The sequence below is a fragment of the Capricornis sumatraensis genome, chromosome 22 (genome assembly GCF_032405125.1).
Source record: "Capricornis sumatraensis isolate serow.1 chromosome 22, serow.2, whole genome shotgun sequence".
In the NCBI taxonomy this organism is placed as follows: Eukaryota; Metazoa; Chordata; class Mammalia; order Artiodactyla; family Bovidae; genus Capricornis; species Capricornis sumatraensis.
The window spans coordinates 17,674,155-17,693,302 of NC_091090.1; the positions used below are offsets into that span (position 1 = coordinate 17,674,155).

Consider the following 19,148-nt stretch of genomic DNA (forward strand, 5'->3'; position numbering starts at 1 on the left):
GGAGGAGTGATGACAAAGAATAAGATTTAATATTGGGGTGGGAGGTGGGAGGGAGGTTCAAGAGGGAGGGGACATATGTATACCTATGGCTGATACATGTTGATGTATGGCAGAGACCAACACAATGTTGTAAAGCAATTATCCTTCCATGAAAAAGAAATAAAAATTTAAAAAAGATTTAGTATTACGGTAGCAGGCATGCTCAGTCACTCAGTTGTGTCCACCACTGCGACCCCATGGACTGTAGCCCACCAGGCTTCTCTGTAGATAGGATTTTCCAGGCTAGAATACTGGTAGCAAATGTCACCAAATGTATTGCCTCTGGTGAAGTAAAATTTGTATTTCAAGGAAGGAGAAGAAAATTGTACCGTAAAACTGGCTCTGGCTGCTCGTTTGGGCCTCTTGCCTCCCCTGTGCAGTCTGTGTCTGCATTATGCATCAGCCAGACCTCCTCTGGGGTGGGGATGCCTGCTCCAATGCAAAGATGAGGTTTACTTTTCCCCATTTCTTTGACGCTAACAATGTAGCTTCTTAAAGATTAGCCTGTCTTTGTATATGCTTACCTGGACTGTGTATCTTTGGTGAACTTCACGTGAAATGTCAGCATGTCATTTTGATGTATGATCCTTTGTCTTGAAAATGTGTATGACTGTGTCTTTGACTTCTAACAGGTGGGACAGTCAGAGCCTCTGAGTCTGTCTGCCAGGCTATAATCCTCAGTTTGGCTCTATTAAAGTTTTCTCTTTTCTTCCTAACTTGACTGTTGATGAATTTTCGTCAACTCCTCCAACTTTCATGAGGTCACGTGCATCTCTTTGTGACAGTGGATGGCTTGGCTTTGGCGTGAGTCCCTTCTGATTTACCTTAGGCAGGACGAGTTACAAATTCCAAAATACCCGTTCCCACCATTAGATGGTGCACACACTGTACTTAATAAAGTCTGACTTCGTTTTAATTTCTGTTCCCTTCTGAACCAGGGGTGACAGAGTAACATTCATTTTTAAACCGCTTGATTCCAAGTAACCAGCTTTACCAGAAGCAGGGAGAAAAAGTTTGTATTGGTGTATAATAATTCCATTAACATATATGTGCTTAAAACAGAGTATTCACATACCCCGAGCAAAAGTTCAAAAAATATTTGTATGTACACTTTGTTTTATTTAAATCATAGCAAAAAAGTTATGAGGAATTCACGTGAAGTCATTTTTGAATACAGGGTGGCTGGGTTTTACTGCAGAATTGTCACCTTGGCCTGGAATTCATGGAAGAATTGCTGGAGACTTTAACCATCACAGAAACCATCAATGATACTTTCCGAGTGTGGATAACTACCGAGCCGCACGTTCGGTTTCCCATTACATTGCTTCAGGTTTGTTACTATGAGATGAGTGTCTTTTCCTTGAGAGTTATACAAATGAAGATGACACTTCGGTCATTACTGAAAGATGGCAAACGTAACAGGCTTTTTTGGGTCAAGTCTGTATTATAAAATCTTAATGCCATTATCATCAAAATCTTGACTATAATCATCAAGGTTATATAGTAAATATTCCCACAGGAGAATTATAAGACTTGGTATTAATTTATTGGGTTTTAGCTCTGATCCATGTAACTAGTTTACACGGTGCCTTTTTATTTACCACAAGCATATTGTTTTCTGATGTATTGTCATTTCTATTTTATCCTTCACAGTAATTTATAGAAACAAAAGTACTATTTACGTTTTTATTTTTCACTATTTGTTTTTTATGACAGACTTCTCTCAAATTCACTAATGAGCCACCCCAAGGCGTTCGCGCAGGTCTGAAAAGAACATTTGCCGGAATTAATCAAGACCTTCTGGATATCAGTAATTTGCCCATGTGGAAGCCAATGCTTTACACTGTAGCGTTTTTGCACTCCACTGTGCAGGTAACTTCTGGGAACCGTTTGCGCTTTTAGAAGACACTAATGACGTTATGTTTGCTCCCCTGCTCCACTGTCTGGTGTCCTCACCTCACTTTCTTTTTCCTTCATGGCACTTTTTCCCCACCTGGCACAGGATGTGCATATTTGCTTATGTATTGAAAGCATCTTCCTGCCCCCATCCCCCACCTCGATCCCTAGAGTGTAAGATTCTCCAGAGCAACGACTGTCCTTTTGTAACTGCTGGGTCTCCGCTAGTCACAGCAGCAGCTGCAGCATGGCCAGAGCTCAATAAATGTTTGTGGGGTGAACAAACGAATTGCTCTGATAGGAACTGGATCTTGAAAGTTGCCTATGCTGTCCGGCAGTGTTCTCTGTACCATCTCATGTAATACTAACAATCACCTTTCAGGGTAGGGTTTATCACCATCTGCAAAGTGAGGTAATTGAGACTCGGAGATGTTTGGCAATGTTGTATATACCATCTCATGTAATACTAATAACCACCTTTCAGGGTAGGATTTATCACCATCTGGAAAATGAGGAAATTGAGACTCAGAGAGGTTAAGGTCCTTCCTAAATGGTGAATCCGTCTAGTCAAGGCTATGGTTTTTCCTGTGGTCATGTATGGATGTGAGAGTTGGACTGTGAAGAAGGCTGAGCACCGAAGAATTGATGCTTTTGAACTGTGGTGTTGGAGAAGACTCTTGAGAGTCCCTTGGACTGCAAGGAGATCCAACCAGTCCAGTCTGAAGGAGATCAGCCCTGGGAGTTCTTTGGAAGGAATGATGCTAAAGCTGAAACTCCAGTACTTTGGCCACCTCATGCAAAGGGTCGGCTCATTGGAAAAGACTCTGATGCTGGGAGGGATTGGGGGCAGGAGGAGAAGGGGATGACCGAGAATGAGATGGCTGGATGGCATCACAGACTCGATGGACGTGAGTCTGAGTGAACTCCAGGAGTTGGTGATGGACAGGGAGGCCTGGCATGCTGCGATTCATGGGGTCACAAAGAGTCGGACACGACTGAGCGACTGAACTGAACTGAACTGAAATGGTGAATCTAGGAGTCACACCCCATGTTGCCTGCCTTGGATGTAAGTATGTTTTGACCCTCGTTCCCACTGGGACAGTGGTGGTCATGGTGTTTGGAAGATGAGTCACAGGGGTCGGCTGTCGTCTTCAGATTGTTTCCGATTTGCTTGTACTGTGTGGCTACCCAGCAGTGTCTCCATGGGTTCTGGTTTTTGTTTTTTCATTTGTCACCACTTTGTTCTATTTTTGGATTTCGGATTTTGTTCTGTATTTGAAAGCTAGATAATTTTTTAAATTAGTAATTTATTTGCTTTTGGCTGCACTGGATCTTCATTGCTGGACACAGGCTTTATCTAGTTGTGGTGAGTGGGAGTTATTAGAGAGAGTTGTGGTGCACGGGCTTCTCTCATTGTGACAGAGCATGGGCTCTTGAGCTCGTGGGCTCCATAGCTGTGGCGCTGTGGCTTAGTTGCCCTGTAGCATGTGGAATCTTCCTGGACTAAGGATTGAACCTGTGTCCCTTGCATTCGCAGGCATATTCTTAATCTCCGGACTACCAGGGAAGTTCAGGCTGTGTAATTTTATTGTACTTGATTCACTTCTTGATTTCACAGAGAGATAGGGGCTCCTTGAATTCTTTCCTACATTTCTTCTTTTCCTGAAGTTGGAGTGAGGACAAAATAAATCAATTGGTTTGAACCAGGAGTCATGATTCAACTGTGCCCAACGGCCAGCAGAGCTTGACCTTGTCTTTCCCTGCCCTGCCCAAAACTGGAGGGGAATTGGGTGCCCACCCCAGGAAATACTGGGCGTGTTACCCACAGGTTCCCTGTTGCCTCCACTTTACCAGGAAAACACTGCCCAGCTGAGAGGGCAGTGCCAAGGGACAACTGGTGTTTCTCTGTCTCCCACCCTGAGAAGTTAAAGTCAGAATAAATGCTTTGTGGGTGGTTATTTTTACTAAGTTCCACTGTGGCCTCTGGATTGATTGTAAATTATGGTTTTCAAGTCACTGAAGCCGATTTCATACATTCTTATCTGGGAATTGTTGGGTTTGCTAGACCTTATCACACTCTAATACAAATATTGCTTTAACTCTGATATTTAATGCCCAATTCACAAACAGTAAATTTTATGATTCTTTTCCTAGTAGTGATTCAACTTTTCCACCATGCTTATCATGGATAGATGATTGGGGGTATTTTCCATACAGTCAAGACGCCATCTGTGTTTTTAGTGGCCATTATCCAAGTGCTAAAAAGAAGAAAAGGACTCTGGGCCAGTCATGGAGCCAAAGTGTACCTGCACTTAACGTGACTTGTATTTGGATTAAAACTAACAAAAAAAATCTCCACTGCTAGGGCCATGAAACTCACAGTGGCATGTCTATAAAAAAAAATTGTGAAGATCTCTTAAAATCCAATCATAGTGTATTAGAGCACTTCAGGAGGCCTGGGCTTTAGACTTGTTGTGACATCAGTTAGCTACATAGGGTTGGTCCAGTTTTGTCCCTTTCGGGGCCTCTGTTTCCCCATCTGTGTGTTTCAAGGTAGAAGGAAGTGATCTTTCAAGATTTTTCCCATTTCTAACATTCTGTTGTCCAGCTCTATGATTACACAAGGAGTGTGGGTAATTCAAGCATTTCCACTCTCCTAGTTTCAATTAGAGAAATGTTTTAAATGTTTTTCAGTTAGACAAAACGTCCGCTGTCACCCTTCTCCTCCTGCCCTCAGGCTTTCCCAGCATGAGGGTCTTTTCCAATGAGTCAGCTCTTCACATCAGGTGGCCAAAGTATTGGAGCTTCAGCTTCAGCATCAGTCCTGCCAATGAGTATTCAGGGTTTATTTCTTTTGGGGTTAACTGGTTTGATCTCCTTTCTGTCCAAGGAACTCTCAAGAGTCTTCTCCAACACCACAGTTCCAAAGCATCAGTTCTTTGGTGCTCAACCTTCTTTATGGTCCAACTCTCACATCCATACAGGTCTACTGAAAAAACCATAGCTTTGACTATATTAGCCTTTGTTGGCAAAGTGATATCTTGGCTTTTTAATATGTTGTCTATACCTGGGTTTAATCCCTGGGTTGGAAAGATCCCCTGGAGAAGGGAAAGGCTACCTACTCCAGTATTCTGGCCCGGAGAATTCGCAAAGGGTAGGCCACTGCTGAGCGACTTTCAGGTTTGTCATAGCTTTCCTTCCAAGAAGCAGGCACCTTTTAATTTCATGGCTGCAGTAACTGTCCACAGTGGTTTTGGAGCCCAAGAAAATAAAATCTGCCACTATTTCCACTCTTTCCCTATCATTTGCCATGAAGTGATGGGACCAGATATCATGATCTTAGTTTTTTGAATGTTGAATTTTAAGCCAGCTTTTTCATTCTCCTCTTTCACTTTCATCAAGAGGCTCTTAAGTTCGTCTTCACTTTCTGCCATGAGGGTGGTGTCATCTGTGTATCTGAGATTATTGATATTTCTTCCAGCAATCTTGATTCCAGCTTGTGCTTCATCCAGCCTGGCATTTTGCATGATGTACTCTGCATATAAGGTAAATAAGCAGGGTGACAATATACAGCCTTGACGAACTCCTTTCCCAATTTGGAACCAGTCTGTTGTTTGATGTCCAATTCTGTTACTCCTTGACCTGCATGTAAATGTCTTAGGAGGCAGTTAAGGTGGTCTGATATTTCCATCTCTTTAAGAGTTTTCCACAGTTTTTTGATCCACACTGTCAAAGGCATTAGCATAGTCGATGAAGTGGAAGTAGATGATTTTCTTGAATTCTCTTGCTTTTTCTATGATCCAATAGATGCTGGCAATTTGATTTCTGGTTCCTCTGCCTTTTCTAAACCCAGCTTGAAAATCTGGAAGTTCTTGGTTCACATCCTGTTGAAGACTAGCTTGAAGGGTTTTGAGCATTACATTGCTAGCATGTGAAATGATTGCAACTGTGCAATAGTTTGAACAGTCTTTGACATTGCCTTTCTTTGGGATTGGAATGAAAACTGACCTTTTCTAGTCCTGTGGCCACTGCTGAGTTTTCTAAATTTGCTGGCATATTGAGTGCAGCAGTATAACAGCATCATCTTTTAAGATTTGAAATAGCTCAACTGGAATTCCATCACCTCCACTAGCTTTGTTTGTAATGATGTTTCCTAAGGCCCACTTGACCTCACACTCCAAGATGTTTGACTCTAGGTGAGTGATCACACCATTGTGGTTATCTGGGTCATTAAGACCTTTTTTCTATAGTTCTTCTGTGTATTCTTGCCACCTCTTCTTAATCTCTTCTCCTTCTGTTAGGTCTTTGCTGTTTCTATCTTTTTGCCCAACTTTGCATGAAATGTTCCCTTGGTATCTCTAATTTTCTTGAAGAGATCTCTGCTGCTAAGTCGCTTCAGTCATGTCCGACTCTGTGCAGCCCCATAGATGGCAGCCCAACAGGCTTCCCCGTCCCTGGGATTCTCCAGGCAAGAACACCTGGAGTGGCTTGCCACTTCCTTTTCCAAAGAGATCTCTAGTCTTTCCCATTCTATTGTTTTCCTCTATTTCTTTGCATTGTTCACTTAAGAAGGCTTTCGTTTTTTAATTTTTTTTTAATCTCTCCTTACTATCCTTTGGAACTCTGCATTCAGATGGGTATAGCTTTCCCTTTCTCCTTTGCCTTTTGCTTCTCTTCTTTTCTCAGCTATTTGTAAGGCCTCCTCAGACAACCATCTTGCCTTGCTGCATTTCTTTTGGGGGGATGGTGTTGGTCACCATCTCCTGTACAATGTTACACACCTCCATCTGTCATTCTTCAGGCACTCTGTTTATCAGAGCTAATCCCTTGGATCTATTTCTCACTTCCACTGTATAATCATAAGGGATTTGATTTAGGTCATATCTGAATGGTCTAGTGGTTTTCCCTACTTTCTTCAATTTAAAGTGAATTTTGCAATAAGGAGTTCATAATCTGAGCCACAGTCAGCTCCTGGTTTTGTTTTTGCTAACTGTACAGAGCTTCTCATCTTTGGCTGAAAAGAATATAATCAATCTGATTTGGGCATTGACCATATGGTGATGTCCATGTGTAGAGTCGTCTCTTATGTCATTGGAAGAGGGTGTTTATTGTGACCAGTGCATTCTCTCATGCACGCCAGAGACACTTGGCGGGCACAAACAAAACCTTGTGCACACCAGGACCCAGGGAAAGGAGCAGTGACCCCCACAGGAGACTGAACCAGACCTGCCTGTGAGTGTTTAAGGGTCTCCTGTGGAGGTGCGGGTCAGGAGTGGGCTGCTGTGGGGACAGGTGCACGGGCAGCACAGTCCTGGGGCATGCAGCATGCAACATAAGTCCTCTTGGAGGAGGTCACCATTAGCCCCCACCATGAAGTCACCAGGCAGGTGATCCACAAACTGGAACCTTGACACCTCATGGACAGTGTGAAAAGGCAAAAAGATATGACACTGAAAGATGAGCTTCTTAGGTCAGTAGGTGTCCAGTATGTTACTGGGGAAGAACAGAGAAGTAGCTCCAGAAAGAATGAAGAGAGAGACAAAGCAGAAATGATGCCCAGTTGTGGACGTGTCTGGTGGTGAAAGTAAAGTCCAGTGACATAAAGAACAGGATTGCATAGGAACGTGGAATGGTAGGTCCATGAATCAAAGTGAATTGGTTAGGATAGAGTGAGTCTGATAGAAAAATCCAGAATTCTTTAGGGGCTGTGGTCCTGCATCAGCAGCATTCATATCACCTGGAGACTTCTAAGAGATGAATCTCAGGACCCACCCCAGATCTGCTGAATCAGAATCTGTGTTGTAATAAGATGCCCAAGTGATTTGTATACACGTTAGGGTTCAAGACACAACTGTTATAGGAAGGACTATTCTGCAAAGAAAGATTTTGGCTTCTATTTTTCTATTGTTGGATATAAAAGCCAAATACCTGATTTGTTAATCGGTGAATTGATTCTTCCAAATTTTCCTGGATAGCCCTTGCTTTCTACAACATGACGTATAGACTTTTGTCGTTTAGAGACTGAATAAAAGAAGAGGGAATTGGTTCATGTCACATAATCTGAAGCTTCTGGACTAGGGAAATTGATGGCAAAACTCACCCTCTGTTTTCCAGTGCTGACAAGACAGTGCTGACGTGGAGACAGAGTTTTGGGTGAAGTAGAAGAAAATGGCTTTATTGTTTTCTCAGGCAAAGGGGGGCCACAGTGGACTAAGGTTCTTGAAACTGTGTGTACCAGCCTGGAGGGGGTAGTGAGGAGTCTTACAGTCAGCTCGTGGACATTCTTCTGACTGGTTGGTGATGAGGTAAGAAGGAGTCAGCATCATCAGTTGTTTGGTTCCAGCTGGTCTGATGTCTGTATGCTTGTGGGCAATATACAGGTAACTTCTACCTGGTGGTGGTTCCAGTCTCTGTAAAACAACTCAAAGGACATGGCTCAGAATATTGTCTGTGGTCCTTGAGAAAGAATCAAAAGTCCTTGACATTTTTTTTTTTTAATGACTAAGCTGTATATTGTTGCCCTGCTTATTTAACTTCTGTGCAGAGTACATCACGAGAAACGCTGGGCTGGAAGAAGCACAAGCTGGAATCAAGATTGCCGGGAGAAATATCAATAACCTCAGATATGCAGATGACACCATCCTATGGCAGAAAGTGAAGAGGAACTAAAAAGCCTCTTGATGAAAGAGAAAGAAAAGAGTGAAAAAGTTGGCTTAAAGCTCAACATTCAGAAAATGAAGATCATGGCATCTGGTCCCATCACTTCATGGGAAATAGATGGGGAAACAGTGAATAGAGTGAGAGACTTTATTTTGGGGCTCCAAAATCACTGCAGATGGTGATTGCAGCCATGAAGTTAAAAGATGCTTGTTCATTGAAAGAAAGGTTATGACCAACCTAGATAACATATTCAAAAGCAGAGACATTACTTTGCCAACAACGGTCCATCTAGTCAAGGCTATGGTTTTTCCAGTGGTCATGTATGGATGTGAAAGTTGGACTGTAAAGAAAGCTGAGTGCCAAAGAATGGATGCTTTTGAAGTGTTGTGTTGGAGAAGACTCTTGAGAGTCCCTTGGACTGCAAGGAGATCCAACCAGACCATTCTAAAGGAGATCAGTCCTGGGTGTTCTTTGGAAGGACTGATGTTGAAGCTGAAGCTCCAACACTTTGGCTACCTCATGCGAAGAGTTGACTCATTGGAAAAGACTTTGATGCTGGGAGGGACTGGGGGCAGGAGGAAAAGGGGACGACAGAGGATGAGATGGCTGGATGGCATCACTGACTCGATGGACGTGAGTCTGAGTGAACTCCGGGATTTGGTGATGGACAGGGAGGCCTGGCGTGCTGCGAATCATGGGGTCCCAAAGAGTTGGACACAACAGAGCGACTGAACTGAACTGAAGCTATTATTATTTCTTTTGTATTTTCTCACCTCTCTGATTAAATTTTTGGCTAAAGTTTTTCTACAGATGAAAGGCAGGTGAAGGACATGGTGGGGTTGTGGGGGGGGGGGGGGAGTCTATACTGGGAAGAGTCTGCTCACTTCCAAAGGGTTCATGTTGGAGTCCATCACACATGAGAATGCAGGACCTAGTGGTAAAACAGCCAACCCCCACCTGCCCTCCAGTGTGTTTCTCCTACCGAACCATGGTTTGGCTTCATGCAGCCCAGCTCAAGGGCATCATGTCTTATGTGGATCCTGCTCTTGTTGCAGAGGATGAAATGAGCACCCCTCCTCTCCTTTAAGGAGGGGAAGTAGATTCGACTGGTCAAGGACAACTTTCTTGGGTAGAAGAGTGGTGGAGGGTGTCTTGAGGTGGGAGCAGGCTTGCCCAGGGGAAGGGGGTGACCTGGGTGCCTCCATGGAAACTTGCATAGATGCACCAACCAATTCTGCACCAAGTTCTGCTCACTCCCTACTCCCCCAGCTTCCCTCCCTCCTCCTCCAGGAACTTGGCTTCGAGGTTACTGCTGCCGAGTCAGCTTTCAGTGCAGCCAGCTGATGTCTCTGCCTCGGCCAGCCAGTCCTCCTGTCCTCCCCATGGGAGCCTTTCATCCCAGTGCCCTGGTGCACGCCTCCACATACTTGGCCACTACTTCTTGAGGACAATTCCTGCATCCTCTGAAAGATGACTCACAAGGAAAGCACCCCTCTGATATCAATATTCTCTCACTACCATTTCCCAGAAGCTCCAATGTAGCACTATCCTGGGCTTCAGAGCAAGCCCACACCCTTCAGGATTTTAGTTTTAAATATATCCTCCTCCAAAGTCTGGGTCTTCTGAAACTCAACAATTCCATCTATAGTCTCCTGCCTACACTTCCTGCAGAAGGTCAGGAAAACGTTGGCTGTTTTGTTCCCACTGATGACCCATGTGCTGCCCCTTGTGGCACACCACAATGGACCCTGAGCATCTTAAGCAGTGGTCCAGCAAACTTAACCTGTGAAAATCTTAAGCATCTTATCCTAATGACTGGATCCTCAGCCACTGCCTGGATCCAGAATTCCTTGGAGGAGGCATTGTGGTGAAGTTCTCAGACCTTTGTAAAACTTCCCAAGTGATTCTAGTATTCAGTGAGAATGGAGAATAACTGCCAAAGAGCCACTTGCCCTTGGGGGGGGGAGGTGTCGTTAGTCATTTTTATGTCCTTTTTCTTGGTTTGGATATTTCTCTTTCTCACTTTTGCTTGCCACATTGAAGCCCATGTTTGGGACTTATGGGTGATACACAGCTTTGTGAGGTTTATTACAAGAGTCTTTGATTAGCAGCTCTAACTGCCTGCAGGGGCAGCTGCAAACTTGGAAATTTTACCATGGCTCTTAAAATATGTGTTAATATTTAATAAAAATGGCGATATCTGTGGGGCTCAGGGAGTACCACTGTTAGCAGTTCCTCATTCAGAAAAGTGTTTACTTTTCTGACTTTTTTTTAGGTTTAAGCCTTGACAAATACTCAATTAAAATTTAAAAAAAATTTTTTTTTTTTTACTTTATTTTACTTTACAGTACTGTATTGGTTTTGCCATACATTGACATGAATCCCCCACGGGTGTACATGCGTTCCCAAACATGAACCCCCCTCCCACCTCCCTCCCCATAACATCCCTCTGGGTCATCCCCATGCACCAGCCCCAAGCATGCTGTATCCTGCATCGGACATAGACTGGCGATTCGATTCTTACATGATAGTATACGTTTCAATGCCATTCTCCCAAATCATCCCACCCTCTCCCTCTCCCTCTCCCTCTGAGTCCAAAAGTCTGCTATACACATCTGTGTCTTTTTTGCTGTCTTGCATACAGGGTCATCATTGCCATCTTTCTAAATTCCATATATATGTGTTAGTATACTGTATTGGTGTTTTTCTTTCTGTCTTACTTCACTCTGTATAATAGGCTCCAGTTGCATCCATCTCATCAGAACTGACTCAAATGTATTCTTTTTAACGGCTGAGTAATACTCCATTGTGTATATGTACCACAGCTTTCTTATCCATTCATCTGCTGATGGACATCTAGGTTGTTTCCATGTCCTGGCTATTATAAATAGTGCTGCTATGAACATTGGGGTACATGTGTCTCTTTCAATTCTGGTTTCCTTGGTGTGTATGCCCAGCAATGGAATTGCTGGGTCATAAGGCAGTTCTATTTGCAATTTTTTAAGGAATCTCCACACTGTTCTCCATAGTGGCTGTACTAGTTTGCATTCCCACCAACAGTGTAGGAGGGTTCCCTTTTCTCCACACCCTCTCCAGCATTTATTGCTTGCAGATTTTTGGATCGCAGACATTCTGACTCTGAATACCAGTTCTTGCTTTGGGGAGGTGTGATAATAAAGTTCTTAGTGCAAATCTCTTGAAAATAATTATAGTAACATGATACAGAATTTTTTAAAAATATCTTTTACACATTCCTGTATAGTTTTTCCCAGAGGTTCTGACTATTTCTGTTAATTATTTTAACCTATTGATGTTTCTCTTATATTGTCCGGTATGGATTTTATTTTTCATTTTATGTTAGCTCCAGTTATTAAATAAATAGGATGCAATGCTCTAAAGAGAGCCTTGCTTTGAAGATGAGCCTGAAATGTTTCTGCACTGGACTGTGGGAGAGAGGATCGTTAGGCTGAGGTAGATTCTAACATAAAACTGGGAATGGCTTTGGCATTGTTAAAATGATGATTCCACTGAACAGCTTCTCTTCGGTGTTCTGTGGAGGATTCCACATTTTTCATATTGTGTTGGTAGTTGTGTTTTACATATCCTTTGGAACAGAAAGAAGGAACTGTATTGGTTAAATTCAGTAGGGAGTAGACTAGTCTTCCTAAAATCACGACTCTCCAACTTAATAATGGATTAACAACTCCTTTCTGCTGAGTCAGGTTTAGCTCTTTCTCCTGATGTTCAAATCTGTGTTCCATCCACCCCTGAATCATCACGTGGGGCTGTAGTTCCAGATATACTCAGCAGAGGCTGTCCCCTGCTGCAATGGCACAGTTCTGCAGCCTCCCTCTGGACAGATCATGAGCTCTGCACTCCTGTCTTTGCTCCTGACCTTGACCAAGCTCAGGATTCTTTTCTCCCTTCTGTTCAAAGACCAGCTGCAGTTTCGTTCTTCCCAGGAGCCCTTGATTGAATGTCTTCTTCAAGCTTAACGTCTGTGAAATTTTGACAGTTAATTATACTTACTACCGTGTTGTCCTTCCCTTGTTTCTAAGTCTTATTTTCTCAGCTAGATTAAAACTTCTTGCAAATGCACTGATTCCAATATTTTTCTATGATATCACCTCGGACTCCTAATTTCAAAAACACTAATTGGATTGGAGAGATTCAATATTCAAAAATATTCCAAATTCTAGCAAAGTCCTCTGCTTTTGAGCTTCCAAATGAGTTCTTAGGTCCCAATGGTTTGAGTCTATCCTGATATAACTCCAAGGTGCTACTTAGGTGTTGTTTTTTCTAAATTGTCACTTATAGGAATCAATAAGTACAAAAAGATAGCAAGAAAGTGAAATGACCTCATTTGTGAAAGAAAAGATACCTAGATTTTGTCCTTTTTTCTAAGAGGAATTAAACCATCTGTGATTTTAGTGAACCAACCTAAGAAGTGAATGTTCGCAAATAAAAATTGATAGTAATGTAAAATGAAGCAAATCTCAGCATTAGGACAGTTTTCAAAGATCACATTTTAAGGAAAAACTGAATTGCAGTCACTCAGTGCATGTACATGGGAATGTTTCTGTAGAGCCAATTTAAGCAGCTTTAGTAATTGGAAAGGAAGAATTGTTCTTCATTCAGTCTCCTGTCTAATTGACCAGTAAATTTTAAAAATTAAGTCAAAATGAGTAAAACTATTTTAGAGATGATTCTCTCTTTTAATGGGAAAACATTTGCATTTTAATTATAAGTGTATTTTTGCGTTTTTCACTTTGAAGTCTTCAAGATGGAAGTAATTCTAGAGACTCAAGGGTTAGCCAAATGCATTTTTGTGTTAATGTCCTATAGATCCTCCAAGCCACCCTTGCTCCTGGAACAACCTGAACGAGGCTCACCTCAGTGAGCTCTGATTAGGACAAACTCTGAATACCAATTCTGAACTCTTAAGTTTAGATTCCTGGGAGAGGGGATGTTGCTGGTCTTGGGCTGGTTGTCCACCTTTGATCTAAATAGCTAGAGTGGAAATGGGAGTCACTCCATACAAATGCCTGATACCTGACAACCCAACCTAAAAAAGAACAGTTCTAGAAATAATGGTAGCAGTTTACATGTCTAAGGGTTGTTTGTCCTCAGTCTGATCTCCCAGGGCCAGGACATCTGGACCCAAATTAATTTTGATTTAGGATACGCTTACAAGCATATCCTGTGCTGTGTGTGTTCACTTGTGTCCAGGGAGTCTTTGTGACTCCCATGGACTGTAGCCTGCCAGGCTTCTCTGTCCATGGACTTTTCCAGGCAAGAATGCTGGAGCAGTTTGCCATTTCATTCTCCAGGGGATCTTGCTGGCCCAGGGATCAAACCTGCATCTCTTGTGTCTCCTGCCTTGGCAGGTGGTTTCTTTACCAAAAATCAGTAATTACAGCTTCTCACTTTCTCAGTTTTTTCTCTGACTTGTCTGTGAATTTGCCCAAATTAAAGTTCATTAAGACTTCTTTAAATGGTAGTGTTATTCGTGGTCTAAAGCATGGAACAGCTGCAGAAAGAAGTATTGGAATGGCTTGTGAAAACTGTGTGTGTGTGTCTGTGTGTGTCTATATCTGTGTATGTGTTTTGGGTTAGGGAAAGCAGAAAAGAGAAAGAAAAGCTAGTGCACATTTAGAGGCAGAGAAGTGGAATTGTATCTTCCCACAGATGGATCAGGATTCTACTCTCCGCATGAGTGACACTTGGATCAAAGGTCAGGAGCTAACCTGAATAAATAATTGAACTTTTCTTTGACTGTGTGATGAGGCAGGGAAAGCTGAAGGTATGGTAACATTTGAGTTAATATATGTGGCTTGCTAGGTGATCAGGTTCTGGAAATATCAGTAATGACACTGCCATACCTTTAAAATGGTCTCAGAATATCAAAGCAATTGAGTCATTTGGCTTGAGCCCTTTTTGATTATTTATGAGTAATTTGATGGTTTGAAATGATTAACCACTGTTTCACAGGAAAGGACAAACAAGGGCAATATGTTTTAAGGCAGTTATGTCATGTTTTACAATAGAAAATGTTTAGTTTTCAAAATCTGAAACCGCAAGATTACAAAGTGATACTAGCAGGGAGTCTGAACACCCTTGTGAGCTTAGGTTATTCAACTTGAAAAGCAAAAATTCAAACCCTTACATTTAACATTTGAAACTTTCAAGAGTCCAATTTAGAACAGTGAATTCCTTCAACAGCTATTTTTGAGCACCTACTGCACTTTTTTGAGCTGACAATGGAGACCTAGACTTTTTAAATCCTGGACTCCAATTTGGCAAATAGCCGGAGATTTGCTTTTTTTGTCAACCATTTAGAGCCAAGGAAAAGTACTTCTAATGTTTGCTGTATCCCAAACCAAGTAATGGTTTGGGATATATTCTTTTATGATGTCAACTTACTTCAGTATCATGCCTTAATTTCACTGTAGTTTGTTTTAATAATAAAAAGGAATCAGCTGCAATACAAGTTAAAAATCTCACTCAATAGTTACTTTTCTTTGGTGTTTTTAAGGAGCGACGCAAATTTGGTCCCTTAGGATGGAATATTCCTTATGAATTCAATTCTGCCGACTTTTCAGCCAGCGTTCAGTTTATTCAGAATCACCTTGATGAATGTGACATTAAGAAAGTGAGTGAAATTATTTCTTTTTGTTTGTTTGTTTTCATTGCTGTCTTTAAATCAAAGTTCTAGAGACATTCGCAGTCTGGGATATGCAGTGATCTTGCTAATGTTCCCCCCAGTTCTTCCAAAAGGGATCAGTCATTCCACTCACCTGTTTACTGGTCCAGCCGTTTCCAGTCACACCTCCACTGCCCATCGGAGTGCACTGGGCTCTCCATTTCACACTTGTGCCCCCCGCCCTCACCCTACCTCTGTCTCTCCCAAGCACATACACAGGAGTCAGAGCTGTGATAGAGGAACTCGTCGTTCCAGAAACAGCACAGCCTTCTTCACGTCACACGCCAGTGCCTCAGTGTACTTCCGGAGAAAGTGTACCTTGAGTCAGACTTTCCTTCCTTCATCTCAGTCATGCTACCTCAGAATCCTCAGAAGTGAGAATGTTATCTCCCAGCCCATGTGAAATTTCCTTTGCACCTTAAGTCACATCTTAACAGATGCTATGCAGATAAATAGCGGTGATTTGTAACAACGATCACCGGTCGTGTAGCACTTCACAGTTTTCAAGGTGCTCATGTGTGCAGGCTCTCATTTTTATTTTCACTACTGGGCGAGGCAGATACAGAAGGCATTGCCATCATCCCCGTTTTACTGATGAGGTACTAGGCTGAGGGCTTCCCTGGTGGCTCAGATGGGAAAGAATCCACCTGCGATGCAGGAGACCTGGATCAGGAAGATCCCCTGGAGAAGGGAATGACCACCCACTCCAGTGTTCTTGCCTAGAGAATCCCATGGACAGAGGAGATTGGCGGGCTACAGCCCAGGGGGTTTCAAAGGGTCGGACAGGACTGAATGACTAACACTAGGCTAACGAGAATGATGGGCTTCCTCAGCGTCACTGAACTAAGAACACAAACTCAGTTCTTTCACATGTGTGTTCCAAGGAGTTCGAAATCTGTTTTTCATTCTGTGATTTTGAGCAAGTTTATGAGCCTCTCAGAACCTGTTTCTTCATCTATAAAATGGTCATGGTTTCCAAGAGGAATAAATAAGTTAGTATTTGTGTATGAAACCACAGTGTATGGTGTGTAGTCAGGGCTCAGTAAATACGAGTTGCCTGTCGTCTCTCCCTCTCTTCCTTCTACAGTAGATACCGTCTCACAAAGATAATCATAGATTCTACAGTACCAGTATGATGAGGGTGAGCCATGATGAATTCTTATCTGGCTAGGGGAGAAATCTAGAATCAAACCATCATTTTTCCTAGAAATTACAAAGGGATATTAAATTTGAGTATGACATTTTGATGAAAAAATAATATGGGTTCATATCTGTGATTGTTTATCATTTTTTGTATGTACAAATGACAGTTAACTTGAAATAGTTGCTTTGAAAGGCAATGTAGCTGAAAAATAAAATGTTAACCAAGAGAAAGTAAATAAAAATCAAGCATCCTTACTTCTCCTACCCCAAATGTATTGAAACTTTTTAAAAATAAAGAACTATTAATATCTGAAATGTATCGCTAGTATAAGATTGCTATGGAAATTAATACATGCTTTGATGTACTCATAGCTCACACAATGAGTCAGAGAAAGATTTCATTGTAGAAAAACCTTGTGAATAATTTTCTAGATGTTCTCATACAGATTCAGAAAATATATTACTAAGAAAGCATATTCAAGCGTTGATTACTTGATTCTTCTCCTTTCCTCATTAAACGTGACTTTTTTCTGCTCTAACAGCTTGGCTTTACTATAATGAACATAATAGGTAATTACATCCACAGACTGAAAAATAATCTTCTTTTCCCCCTACTTTAAATAATCAATGAGCAATATATTCACTGATGTTTAGTATTGTAAGTTTTTCTTTGGTGAACAAACCATAGCAATTCCAGTCGTGTAAGAGCAAAAGAGTTATTAATATAAGATAATGAGTAATTTTAAATGCAGTCTAGCTAGTGCTTCTTTTTTCAGAGCTTTCTTTCAGAGAAAGAATCGAAATGTTTAGAATTATTTGTTTGAGTTGACAACGAATAACTCTTTTCTATTTTTTTAATAAAGGGTGTGTCGTGGAATACTGTTCGGTACATGATTGGAGAGGTGCAGTATGGGGGCAGAGTCACCGACGACTTTGATAAACGTCTACTTAACTGCTTTGCTAGAGTAAGTCAACTTAGAAAAAAGGACCATAGAAACACATCTCATTGCATCTTCCTATTAAATAAGAATATTTTTGGTTCATAATAGGTAAGCCAAACTGAAAGGGAAAAAATATAGAGCAGAGCTGCTGAAAAGAATCAGCCAACCAAACCAACTAGCAATCTACTTGTGGTCCAGAACAGAACAAAGGTCAACTCTCAATGATCTATAATCATAGACTAGCTGCTCATGTCCACCTCCCCTCCTATAAAAATATTGGACATAATACCTCTGCCTTTTCCTCTGATTGCAAGTCTTCAGGGCAATTTCAAGCCCCAAGATAAGTGACTGGAGAATGAGCCAAAATTTGAGTTTTCTCATCTCTTTCCATTAGGACAGACAATTGAAAATTGATGAAGTAGTTTTTTTTTTTTTTTTTCCTCATTTCCCAGTAAAATCTGCATAGGTCACGTGAGTAAACATTTTCTAGGAAATATTATCTCTTAGCAATTCTGGCTTTCACACCAAGGATGAATGGTATAAGTACATCTGCTACTGCTGCTGCTGCTGCCAAGTCGCTTCAGTCGTGTCCGACTCATAGACGGCAGCCCCATAGACGGCAGCCCACCAGGCTCCTCCGTCCCTGGGACTCTTCAGGCAAGAATCTACCAGGCTCAAATTGTTCTTAAAACTTTTACATGTTAAAGATGCAATATACATTACCTAAGTGGAAAAAAAATCAGATATAGGAGTATTTTATGGTTATTTGGGTTCTTTGTATTAGGATCTAAATTGGTAATTAGATTTTTTCCCCCACTTTAACAAAATTGAGACTTAACAACAAAGCATAAGCTCTGGGGGTATTTTGGTAAACTGGAGGTTGAGCAGAAATCTGAACTGTTTTTCAACCTTTACTAATGTTTTTCTTGAAACTGTATTTGGAGAAAGGTGGATGATGATAAGTGTTGGTAAGGATATGCAGAAGCAGATCTCCAGGGAAGTAATTGAGCAAAACTTAACTGGAATTAAATATTATGAGTAGATACATCCCAGAACATTTCTAGGAAAAAAAACCCACATATTTGTATAAAATGTATGGACATAAAAATGTCGTGGCAAGACTGTGCACAGAGCTGCAGGCGACCATTGTCGGTTGGGTTCTCCAAAAGTGGACTCTTAGATGGATTCTGCCTGTGGTCCTCCCTTCCCCCAAGGGCATGATCTTAGCTGAGGCAGCTCCCTTCCAGGGCGATTTCTGGGAGGGACAATGTTGTGAGCCCTCAGGAGCCAGTACTCCAGACAGCTGGGGGAGCCAGTGCCTGGGTCCTGGAGAAGGATTTTGTGGCACATCACAGCATCCACTGTGGAGATGAACAAACCTAAGAGAATAGATAAGAAGCCTGAGAGAATGGATAAGCATAGTGGGTGAGCACATGTATTACCATCGCTCACCCTTCAAAGGTGCACTGGTGGCACTGAGTCATATCAAGGGTGTATGATGGGACTTCTCTCTGAACCAGAATCCCACTCTTGAGTGTATGTCGCAGAGTAATTCTCAGACAGGTTTGTGGACATGTACAAGGATGTTATCCGTAGTACTGTCTGGGAGAGTGGAAAGTTGAAAGCAATCTGGGAGTCTGTCAGGTTGAGGAGTTAGAGGAGTTAAATGAGGAGTTAGAGAGGAATCGAGGAGTTAAATGTTGTATGCCTGTCATGGAATACAATGCAGCACCTGGAAGAAATGGTCCATATGACATCATGCATAA

General features: G+C 41.9%; 1 protein-coding gene across 1 annotated transcript in view; it reads left to right on the plus strand.

Moving 5' to 3' along the window:
* The window catches only part of DNAH8 (dynein axonemal heavy chain 8), a 314,414-nt gene that overhangs the window by 246,705 nt on the left and 48,561 nt on the right, over window positions 1-19,148 (plus strand). Inside the window, exons 83-86 of the mRNA XM_068961103.1 lie at window positions 1,217-1,369; window positions 1,756-1,911; window positions 15,131-15,247; window positions 17,305-17,406. Of these exons, the coding sequence (XP_068817204.1) occupies window positions 1,217-1,369; window positions 1,756-1,911; window positions 15,131-15,247; window positions 17,305-17,406 (528 nt within the window). The remainder of the gene's footprint in view (window positions 1-1,216; window positions 1,370-1,755; window positions 1,912-15,130; window positions 15,248-17,304; window positions 17,407-19,148) is intronic.